Here is a 12,915-nt window from a genome sequence, read left to right as displayed (position 1 = left end):
TGGCAGGAAACATTTACAGCACTTATTATTTTAAAGTAGTTTATGCAAAAATAAAGTTTGGAAGTATCAAACATGTTTTGATTCCTATTTATTTCACTAAAGTAACTTAGGCTACTTTCACACTAGCGTCGTGCACTGCACGTCGCTATGCGTCGTTTTGCAGAAAAAAAGTGCTTGCAGGATGCGTTTTTTCTCCATAGACTTTTATTAGCGACTCAGTGTGACGCATTGCCACCAAAAAACGTTGCTTGTAACGTTCTTTGGTGCGTCGTCTGCAGCATTTCCGACCGCGCATGCGCTGCCGGAACTCCGCCCCCGCCTCCCCACACCTCACAATGGGGCAGCGGATGCGTTGGAAAACTGCATCCGCTGCCCCCGTTGTGCGGCGCATTCACAGCTAGCGTCGGTGCGCCGCAACGTCGCATAGCGACGTGCAGTGCATGACGCTAGTGTGAAAGTAGCCTTACAATTCATTGACCAATTATGAAAAATAATCCAATGTGCTATAATTAAAGAATTATGGAGAATGGCCACATACCTTCTGATATGGAATTCAAAACTGCGGAAACATACAAGTCGGGGTCATCTTCAGAAGACAGCGATTTCCATTTTGGCCAGTCTTGAAAAAAGAGAGTAAAATCCTCTTTGTATATTACGCCGCAGAATAAGACAATCACTTTCTTTGCTGGTTTTAAAACTTTCTCTAGGCTTTCTACAACTTCTGGATTGTCAAAAGTATTCTCTAAGTCCCCAGATAGAAGGATGAGAATACATCTACAAGTCTGAAATGTTTTCTGGCTTTTCTTTGGTATAGGGCAATCCTCACAGAGTTCATAAGAATCAACAGCAAGCGGGTTGTGATGATTTGTGTCGAAGAGGCTGATGAGATATTGGCACCATTCCGTTGCATCTGGTCCATGAAGTATTAATAAGTCACAGATGCCTGTAAAATACCAATAGAAACTAATTATATATGTAGTGATAAAAACGAAGGTTAACAGCATCTACCCACCCCTTAATCTAGTAGAAAACAGGGTGCGATTCGAGCAAGTTATCGAGGTCCGTAAATGGCACTTGGGCCTGAGGTTCTCCACCCCTGCACTAGGGATACACAATATTGGTTTATTCTAAATGAATGCTACTTCTCACATTTTTATGGGGAGGTCAGTGTTGAAGTTATGATAGATGGTGCCCTGTCCAACACATTCTGCTGGCATGACCCCCAGCTATTCCATGTGCAAAGAACCATATTGTCACATTATGTGTAAACATACTGCTGCAAACCCTGCCCTGGTCGCTAGACAGTGCCACACTAATTTCGTGGTTACTGTGGGACGTCAACAGCCTGTGGCTGTTTAGCCTTTATATTACTGAGAGTAGTTGTCCCTTTCCTGTCTACCTGTGTTTTGCTGTAGTAAGCTGATAATGTAATTAGCTCTCTGCTGGGAGTCTTGGACGGGGCTCCTTTCTATATAAACCCCAGTGTACAGTCTCTAGCTGCCAGATATTCAGTTCAGCTAAGACCTGTTCACGCGGATCCATTGCTCCTGTGTGCTATTTTGTATATCCTATTTTCTGACCTTCCATTTGTTTTATGACTTTGTCCCTGATGTGGCATCGTTCCTCCAGCTTGCTCCACAGGTCAGCAGTTGACTCTGAGGGCCCTCCTCAGAGGTCCCTGTGTAAGTCCAGATCCGTGTACAGGGGTTCAGTGATGAAGGCCAATGCAACCCCTGGGATCTGATAAGGAGAGGAGCTTGAGTTAAGCCTGTACATGAAAGCCCTATCCACTGCTGCCAGGCTTCCATGAACAGTGCACTATAACACACACCATATACAGGTCCTTCTCAAAAAATTAGCATATAGTGTTAAATTTCATTATTTACCATAATGTAATGATTACAATTAAACTTTCATATATTATAGATTCATTATCCACCAACTGAAATTTGTCAGGTCTTTTATTGTTTTAATACTGATGATTTTGGCATACAACTCCTGAAAACCCAAAAAACCTGTCTCAATAAATTAGCATATTTCACCCGTCCAATCAAATAAAAGTGTTTTTTAATAACAAACAAAAAAAACATCAAATAATAATGTTCAGTTATGCACTCAATACTTGGTCGGGAATCCTTTGGCAGAAATGACTGCTTCAATGCGGCGTGGCATGGAGGCAATCAGCCTGTGACACTGCTGAGATGTTATGGAGGCCCAGGATGCTTCAATAGCGGCCTTAACTCATCCAGAGTGTTGGGTCTTGCGTCTCTCAACTTTCTCTTCACAATATCCCACAGATTCTCTATGGGGTTCAGGTCAGGAGAGTTGGCAGGCCAATTGAGCACAGTAATACCATGGTCAGTAAACCATTTACCAGTGGTTTTGGCACTGTGAGCAGGTGCCAGGTCGTGCTGGAAAATGAAATCTTCATCTCCATAAAGCATTGACCCTGCCCTTGATGAAACACAGTGGACCAACACCAGCAGCTGACATGGCACCCCACACCATCACTGACTGTGGGTACTTGACACTGGACTTCAGGCATTTTGGCATTTCCTTCTCCCCAGTCTTCCTCCAGACTCTGGCACCTTGATTTCCGAATGACATGCAAAATTTGCTTTCATCAGAAAAAAGTACTTGGCACCACTTAGCAACAGTCCAGTGCTGCTTCTCTGTAGCCCAGGTCAGGCGCTTCTGCCGCTGTTTATGGTTCAAAAGTGGCTTTACCTGGGGAATGCGGCACCTGTAGCCCATTTCCTGCACACGCCTGTGCACGGTGGCTCTGGATGTTTCCACACCAGACTCAGTCCACTGCTTCCTCAGGTTCCTCAAGGTCTGGAATTGGTCCTTCTCCACAATCTTCCTCAGGGTCCGGTCACCTCTTCTCGTTGTACAGCGTTTTCTGCCACATTGTTTCCTTCCAACAGACTTACCATTGAGGTGCCTTGATACAGCACTCTGGGAACAGCCTATTTGTTGAGAAATTTCTTTCTGGGTCTTACCCTCTTGCTTGAGGGTGTCAATGATGGCCTTCTTGACATCTGTCAGGTCGCTAGTCTTACCCATGATGGGGGTTTTGAGTAATGAACCAGGCAGGGAGTTTTTAAAAGCCTCAGGTATCTTTTGCATGTGTTTAGAGTTAATTAGTTGATTCAGAAGATTAGGGTAATTAGTCGTTTAGAGAACCTTTTCTTGATATGCTAATTTATTGAGACAGGTTTTTGGGGTTTTCAGGAGTTGTATGCCAAAATCATCAGTATTAAAACAATAAAAGACCTGACAAATTTCAGTTGGTGGATAATGAATCTATAATATATGAAAGTTTAATTGTAATCATTACATTATGGTAAATAATAAAATTTAACACTATATGCTAATTTTTTGAGAAGGACCTGTAGTGCCATCAACAGCGCCATTAAGTAATAGGTATGGGTCAAGGGAAATATCTGTCTAGCAGTCATATAAAATATACCCCTTTGCACCATTGCCATGTTGCGTATACTTGGACATGACTGCTAAAACCATACACAAAGGACTTTCAGGGAAGTTCAAGAACAAGGAATTGTGGGCAGGTAGTCAATCAATATAGATTTTTTTTCTTGTTTTAGCTTTGTTGGTGGCAGAGGGACTCCTTCATTTGGAGGCGTAGCAGGCAAAAACCTATTACAGTGGACTTATGTTTGTGAATATGCCAAAATAGTACCTAAACTTAAAACAGTGGGGGACATTTACTAACCTAAAAGAGGCAAAACTATGGTGCAGTTTCCACCAAAAATCTGTTTTACATGGTTTGGTTCATAGTTATTATGTATTTTAGACATTTTTGTGCTTCTCTTGATGAGGGGCCATGGGTTTGTGAGAAAGGGGAATGAATGGCTTGAGATGCAATTCCATGTGGCAAATTAGCCAAATAATAAGTGGTGTAAACTGGACAATGTAAGGGCACAGTCAGATATAAATCAGACTGAGATCAGACAGCAACGTACAAACTGGCCAGCGGCTCTCCCAACCCGAACGTGACAGCTTCATGTATTTCTATGAAGATGCATGCTCAGGTAGGGAGACCCATCGGCCACTTCTTACATTGCAGTACAATCTCCGAATGATTTGTAAGGACGTCTGAATGCATTCTCACAAGTTCACCCAGCATAAACCACTGTGATATTCTTGGCACATTTTAAGACTGCCTAGCCAAATCTGAAAATTAGACAGTTTGAATAAACCCGGCACGTTGATGTTGTTTACATATTAAGCAAAAGCAAAGAAAATATTATGGTGATATCCGCAGCACGGCATGTTCCAAAACTTCACTACTGCGTTCCATTTTTACGCAACACGTGTCACATGCTTTTAATCAAATAAGGTTGAGAAACTTTGTACTCAACATTCCTGTAACGTCATCGCCATTCACTGGCAACATAATGTACAACCTTCTAGGATAGAGCTAAATAAGAATACATTGGTTAGCGTGTTTTTATGTTAAAATTACAGGTTAATGCTTTCATTTATTTTTTTTTCCCTTATTGTCTTATTATTTTCATATTTCAACATTTTTATTAACATTTTTTAAACAAAATTATAAACCAACCAAATTCCAGTGATACCTCTCTGGTAAGACGATATAACACTGTATCACTATAATACATAACTTTGGTAATCCATCAAACAGAAATAAAAAAGATAAAAAATAAACAAGTATATCAGCATGTTATAACTAAAACTCCACCTTATGCTGTGGCTACCACTTCTAGGGGAACAGGACTTTCTTACATTGATTCGGCTTTTATTTTACGCGCCTTTGTACTTAACACTTCTGGCTGCAATATTGCTTTTTCTTTGACGAAGGTGATCCGGCCCAGCTTACGATCAGGCAGGTTGAAGTTCTGGCATACACACATGCTTGTATTTAAAGAGGTTTTCCACTACAAAACAAACTTTCAGCAAGCAATTTTCTATCAAGAGAAGTGGATGAGAATCTAGGCGCAACGTGTCCGCAAGAACAGTGCCTTGCGAAAGTATTCGGCCCCCTGGAACTTTTCAACCTTTTCTCACATATCATGCTTCAATCAAAGATACCAAATGTAAATTTTTGGTGAATAATCAACAACAAGTGGAACACAATTGTGAAATTGAACGAAATTTATTGGTTATTTTAAATTTTTGTGGAGATTCAAAAACTGAAAAATGGGGCGTGCAATATTATTCGGCCCTTTTACTTTCAGTGCAGCAAACTCACTCCAGAAGCTCATTGTGGATCTCTGAATGATCCAACGTTGTCCTAAATGCCTAATGATGATAAATATAATCCACCTGTGTGTAATCAAGTCTCCGTATAAATGCACCTGCTCTGTGATAGTCTCAGGGTTCTGTTTGAAGCACAGAGAGCATCATGAAGACCAAGGAACACAACAGGCCGCTCCGTGATACTGTTGTGGAGAAGTTTAAAGCTGGATTTGAATACAAAATGATTTCCAAAACTTTAAACATCCCAAGGAGCACTGTGCAAGCGATCATATTGAAATGGAAGGAGTATCATACCACTGCAAATCTACCAAGACCAGGCCGTCCCTCTAAACTTTCATCTCAAACAAGGAGAAGACTGATCAGAGATGCAGCCAAGAGGCCCATGATCACTCTGGATGAACTTCAGAGATCTACAGCTGAGGTGGGACAGTCTGTCCATAGGACAACAGTCGTACACTGCACAAATCTGGCCTTTATGGAAGAGTGGTAAGAAGAACGCCATTTCTCAAAGATATCCATAAAAAGTGTTGTTTAAAGTTTGCAACAAGCCACCTGGGAGACACACCAAACACGTGAAAGAAGGTGCTCTGGTCAGATGAAACCAAAATCAAACTTTTTGGCAACAATGCCAAACAATATGTTTGGCGTAAAGGCAACACAGCTCATCACCCTGAACACACCATCCTCGCTGTCAAACATGGTGGTGGTAGCATCATGGTTTGGGCCTGCTTTTCTTCAGCAGGGTCAGGGAAGATGGTTAAAATTGATGGGAAGATGGATGGAGCCAAATACAGGACCATTCTTGAAGAAAACCTGTTGGAGTCTGCAAAAGACCTGAGACTGGGACGGAGATTTGTCTTCCAACAAGACAATGATCCCAAAGATAAAGCAAAATCTATAATGGAATGGTTCACAAATAAACGTATCCAGGTGTTAGAATGGCCAAGTCAAAGTCCAAACCTCAATCCAATCGAGAATCTGTGGAAAGAGCTGAAAACTGCTGTTCATAAACGATCTCAATCAAACCTCACTGAACTCGAGCTGTTTGCCAAGGAAGAATGGGCAAGAATTTCAGTCTCTCGATGTACAAAACTGATAGAGACATACCCCAAGCGACTTGAAGCTGTAATCGCAGCAAAAGGTGGCGCAACAAAGTATTAAGCTAAAGGGGCCAAATAATATTGCATGCTCCACTTTTCAGTTTTTGAATTTCCACAAAAATTTAAGATAACCAATAAATTTTGTTCAACTTCACAATTGTGTTCCACTTGTTGTTGATTCTTCACCAAAAATTTACATTTGGTATCTTTATGTTTGAAGCATGATATGTGGGAACAGGTTGAAAAGTTCTAGGGGGCCGAATACTTTCGCAAAGCACTGTATGCACTGTTAGCATTTGGCAAGCTACAGTGTTTCCTAAAAGTTTGCCCTAGAATGGAAAATCCCTTTAAGGTGTTTCTTCTGTAAATGCTATTTTGAAAAGCAAAAGCAGAATTAATCAGAGGGAAATAAGAACATTTTTACTAATTAAAAAGGTTTTTCTTTCATTGAAAAACATTTTCATTTCTGCTGAGATCCAGTCCAAATTTTATATATAAAAAAATCTATATATTAAAGGGGTTGTCCAGTCCAAACTGAAAAGTCTGTAATCACTCTGTGTAACTGCAGACTTATGAATCCCCCCAGAGCACGCACTGTGCGCTGCAGGTATTCAACGGTTTCAGAGCCTGGACCGGAGGGTATGTATGCATTATACATACTGCCAGCCAGAAATCGTCCAGTGGGTGTGGTCTTGCTCCATACACTTATATTGAAAAGGCCACGCACTGACTAGTGATGCGGCTGTTCAGAGGGTGTGGTCATCTAGAGGGCATGGCCTTGCGCCATACAAGTGTATAAGGCATACATACCCCCTCATCCCTAATCAGAAACTGGTAAATCCCCACAGTGTGTGCGCTGGGGGGGATTCACAGTCTGCAGAGTGACCGCTCACTTATTGATTTGGACCAGACAACCCCTTTAATATACTGTATATATCTATATATAAATATACTAGATGGTGGCCCGATTCTAACGCATCGGGTATTCTAGAATAAGTATGTAGTTTATTTATGAAGATTTTAGAATAATACAATGAATACACAGGATTCGGCTGTCCGGCCGTGACAAATTAGCGAAGCGTGGTTCAAATCCCATGCCAATTCGCGTCCGGAGTGTTCCTGTCGCTGATTGTTCGCGGCCGGCCATGTAGTATATAGCACAGCCACGTAGTATATAACAGCCCACGTAGCATATAACACAGCCACGTAGTATATAACAGCCAACGTAGCAGATAACAGCTCACGTAGCATATAACACAGCCCAAGTAGTATATATCACAGCCACGTAGTATATTGCACAACACACGTAGTATATAGCACAGCCCACATAGTATATAACACAGCCCACGTGGTATATAGCACAGCCCACGCAGTATATAGCAGAGCCCACGGACCTTATAGCACAGCCACGTAGTATATAGCACAGACACGTAGTATATAACAGCCCACATAGCATATAACACAACCACGTAGTATATAACAGCCCACGTAGCATATAACACAGCTCACGTGGCATATAAGACAGCTCATGTAGTATATAACAGCCCACGCAGTATATAACACCGCTCACATAGTGTATAACACAGCCCACATAGTATGTAGCACAGCCCATGTAGTATATTGCACAGCCACGTAGTATATTGCACAGCTACGTAGTATATTGCACAGCCACGTAGTATATTGCACAGCCACGTAGTATATTGCACAGCCCATGTAGTATATAGCACAGCCACATAGTATATTACACAGCCCACGTAGTATATAGCACAGCCACTTAGTATATTACACAGTCCACATGGTATATAGCACAGTCCATGTAGTGTATACCTCAGCCCATGTATTATATAGCACAGCCACGTAGTATATTGCATAGCCACATAGTATAGCACAGCCACGTAGTTTATTGCACAGCCACGTAGTATGTAGCACAGCCCACATAGTATGTAGCACAGCCCACGTAGTATATTGCACAGCCCACGTAGTATATTGCACAGCCACGTAGTAAGTAGCACAGCCCACGCAGTATATTACACAGCCTCGTAGTATGTAGCACAGCCCACATAGTATGTAGCACAGCCCACATAGTATATTGCATAGCCACGTAGTATATAACACAGCCACATAGTTTATTGCACAGCCACGTAATATGTAGCACAGCCCACGTAGTATGTAACACAGCCCACGTAGTATATTGCACAGCCACATAGTATATTGCACAGCCACGTAGTATATTGCACAGCCACGAAGTTTGTAGCACAGCCCACGTAGTATGTAGCAGAGCCCATGTAGTATATTGCACAGCCACGTAGTATATTGCACAGCCACGTAGTATATTGCACAGCCCACGTAGTATATAGCACAGCCATGTAGTATATTACACAGCCCACATAGTATATTACACAGCCCACATAGTATATAGCACAGCCATGTAGTATATTACACAGCCCACATAGTATATTACACAGCCCACATAGTATATAGCACAGCCCACGTAGTGTATAGCACATCCCACGTAGTGCATAACTCAGCCCACGTAGTATATAGCACAACCACGTAGTATATTGCACAGCCACGCAGTATAACACAGCCAAATAGTTTATTGCACAGGCACATAGTATGTAGCACAGCCCACGTAGTATGTAGCACAGCCCACATAGCATATTGCACAGCCACGTAGTATATTGCACAGCCACGTAGTTTATTGTACAGCCATGTAGTATGTAGCACAGCCCACATAGTATATTGCACAGCCACGTAGTATGTAGCACAGCCACGTAGTATGCAGCACAGCCCACATTGTATGTAGCACAGCCCACGTAGCATATTGCACAGCCACGTAGTATATTGCACAGCCATGTAGTATATTACACACCCCACGAAGTATATAACACAGCCACGTAGTATATTGCACAGCCACGTAGTATATTGCACAGCTCACGTAGTATATAGCACAGCCACATAGTATATTACACAGACCACATAGTATATAGCACAGCCCACGCAGTATATTACACAACCGCGTAGTATATAACAGCCCACGTAGTATATAGAAGTGGGCACCATATCCCTGTTAAAAAAAAGAATTAAAATAAAAAATAGTTATATACTCGCCCTCCGGGAGCCTCTCGCGAGACCGCTACGTCATCTTCGATCATTGCCGCATTGCATTCTGGGGGCCGCAGCAGTGCGTGAGGAGCGGGAAAGGCCTGGGCTGGATCCGGGAGCCACCAGAGGGTGAATATATAATGATTTTTTATTTTTGTTATTATTTTTAACATTATATGTTTTTACTATTGATGCTGCGTAGGCAGCATCAATAGTAAAAAGTTGGTCACACAGAGGGTTAATGGCAGCGTTATGCCGTGGTGTAAGGCAATCCATTTAACGCTATGTGGGTGCTGACTGGGGGTAGTATGGAGGGGGCACTGACTGCAGGGGAGTAGGGAGGGGCCAATTTGCGGCCGGACTGTGCCCGTTGCTGCCGGCCGCGACCAATCAGCGATGCGGGATTTCCGTGACAGACAGACAGGCAAACAAACAGATGGAAGTGGACCTTAGACAATTATATATACAAGTGGCCAAAAGTATTGACACCCCTGCAATTCTGTCAGATAATACTCAGTTTCTTCCTGAAAATGATTGCAAACACAAATTCTTTGTTATTATTATCTTCATTTAATTTGTCTTAAAGGAAAAAAACACAAGAAGAATAGTCCTAAAGCCAAATTGGATATAATTCCACACCAAACATAAAAAAGGTGAAAAAGGGGGTGGACAAAAGTATTGGCGCTGTTCGAAAAATCATGTGATGCTTCTCTAATTTGTGTAATTAACAGCACCTGTAACTTACCTGTGGCACCTAACAGGTGTTGGCAATAACTAAATCACACTTGCAGCCAGTTGACATGGATTAAAGTTGACTCAACCTCTGTCCAGTGTCCTTGTGTGTACCACATTGAGCATGGAGAAAAGAAAGAAGACCAAAGAACTGTCTGAGGACTTGAGAAAACAAATTGTGAGGAAGCATGAGCAATCTCAAGGCTACAAGTCCATCTCCAAAGACCTGAATGTTCCTGTGTCTACCGTGCGCAGTGTCATCAAGAAGTTTAAAGCCCATGGCACTGTGGCTAACCTCCCTAGATGTGGACGGAAAAGAAAAATTGACAAGAGATTTCAACGCAAGATTGTGCGGATGTTGGATAAAGAACCTCGACTAACATCCAAACAAGTTCAAGCTGCCCTGCAGTCCGAGGGTACAACAGTGTCAACCTGTACTATCCGTCGGCATCTGAATGAAAAGGGACTGTATGGTAGGAGACCCAGGAAGACCCCACTTCTTACCCCGAGACATAAAAAAGCCAGGCTGGAGTTTGCCAAAACTTACCTGAAAAAGCCTAAAACGTTTTGGAAGAATGTTCTCTGGTCAGATGAGACAAAAGTAGAGCTTTTTGGGCAAAGGCATCAACATAGAGTTTACAGGATAGAAAAAGAGGCATTCAAAGAAAAGAACACGGTCCCTACAGTCAAACATGGCGGAGGTTCCCTGATGTTTTGGGGTTGCTTTGCTGCCTCTGGCACTGGACTGCTTGACCGTGTGCATGGCATTATGAAGTCTGAAGACTACCAACAAATTTTGCAGCATAATGTAGGGCCCAGTGTGAGAAAGCTGGGTCTCCCTCAGAGGTCATGGGTCTTCCAGCAGGACAATGACCCAAAACACACTTCAAAAAGCACTAGAAAATGGTTTGAGAGAAAGCACTGGAGACTTCTAAGGTAGCCAGCAATTAGTCCAGACCTAAATCCCATAGAACACCTGTGGGGAGATCTAAAAATGGCAGTTTGGAGAAGGCACCCTTCAAATATCATGGACCTGGAGCAGTTTGCAAAAGAAGAATGGTCTAAAATTCCAGCAGAGCATTGTAAGAAACTCATTGATGGTTACGGGAAGCTGTTGGTCGCAGTTATTTTGGCTAAAGGTTGTGCAACCAAGTATTAGGCTGAGGGTGCCAATACTTTTGTCTGGCCCATTTTTGGAGTTTTTTCATTTAAGACAAATTAAATGAAGATAATAATACCAAAGAATTTGTGATTGCAATCATTTTCAGGGAGAAACTGAGTATTATCTGACAGAATTGCAGGGGTGTCAATACTTTTGGCCACAGCTGTATAGATATATTATCCTTCTATATTATTTCAAAACACTCTTTTTCGGTGATTAGTTTGTATCTCCGTTCAACTGCACCCACACTCACAAATGATACACCATTTGAAAGGTAAACTTGCCCCCTTCAGCAAGAAAATAGCCAAACAAACCACACATCCACGATGTGATCACAAAATACAGTTTAAACATTAATTTTCATAAACCTGCAGTAAGGAAAAATGACCTGCAGGTGGCACCACACTACCCCAAAGCACAATACCACAAAGCTGAAACAAATCCTAACATTTGCCTGGGCGGCTTTCCAGCTTGCCGAACTCCTTGCCCAGCTGATTTCAGGCAGGTACATATAAAATATTTGCTACATATGTGGAAGTAGAATAAAAGTAAAATTTTACCTGTTTCAGCTTTAAAACTGAAGATATAAATGAATGCAGCCTAAAAGGGACCGGACAGGTTCTGAAGCATCAGATTTTCTGTATTATTGGACAGTCATTGAAAAGTCTATCTTCCTTCTAAGGTTGCAGCTTATTGGTGACCTGGAGTCACCTCTGGTTCCAAGTAAAAAACTGCAGCGTTGACAAAACTCAGACTGCACATTGTTTCCCGATGGGAGAGATTGGTGGAGACAACCTTGCAAAAATTGAAAAAAAAAATCCAACCGTAGAGAAAAAAAGGTAAAATAATCTGCAGATATTACTTTTTTTTTTTTAAAAAAAGGGATATTCCCAATTATTATACAATGGTATAAATACGCGCAGTTATGGGGTCAATTCTCCTTCATCATTTTTACTGTCAAAGTGGCACTGCTGTACAGGGAGCTGCTCCGTTCACATACGTAGGGCTGTGTTGCACTTCCCTACACTGCAGATAGATGGCAGTGCTGCTGTGGAGGGGAAAAAATGCTGCTGCCCATGTTCTGATGCAAGGTCCTGACAATCAGACCCCTTCTGATCAGTAAGTAAAATACCACTGTGTTTAATGTTGGGGGATCTCCTTTAGGCTGGAGTCACACACAACGTATAAAAAATCGGTCCATTTTACACGGATGAGAATTGCAGAAATGTTCCCTGAACAGTGATCTGTATGTCATCCGTGTGCAGTGCGAGGATGCGATTTTCTCACCTGTAAGCATCCGTGTGACATCCGTATGGCGAGATTTTCTCGCCGGCTTGCAAAATGGACATATAATAGATCCATGGGCTCAAATATTCGTGAAAACATATATACTGTCTATATATACTGTATATACTAGATGGTTGCCCGATTCTAACGCATCAGGTATTCTAGAATATGTATGTCCACGTAGTAGTATATTGCCCAGCCACGTAGTATATTGCCCAGCCACGTTGTATATTGCCCAGCCACGTAGTATATTGCCCAGTGACGTAGTATATTGCCCAGTGACGT

The 12,915-nt window shown here is 42.1% G+C and overlaps 1 protein-coding gene across 1 annotated transcript in view; it reads right to left on the bottom strand.

Moving 5' to 3' along the window:
- PIK3AP1 (phosphoinositide-3-kinase adaptor protein 1) overlaps positions 1–12,915 on the bottom strand; it is a 262,196-nt gene that overhangs the window by 194,733 nt on the left and 54,548 nt on the right. The window contains exon 2 of the mRNA XM_077259069.1: positions 539–943. Within this exon, the coding sequence (XP_077115184.1) occupies positions 539–943 (405 nt within the window). The remainder of the gene's footprint in view (positions 1–538; positions 944–12,915) is intronic.

Source organism: Ranitomeya variabilis, chromosome 4 (assembly GCF_051348905.1).
Source record: "Ranitomeya variabilis isolate aRanVar5 chromosome 4, aRanVar5.hap1, whole genome shotgun sequence".
Lineage (NCBI taxonomy): Eukaryota > Metazoa > Chordata > Amphibia > Anura > Dendrobatidae > Ranitomeya > Ranitomeya variabilis.
The sequence above is the reverse complement of the archived record's forward strand: the minus strand, read 5'-3'. Positions and strand labels throughout refer to the sequence as shown.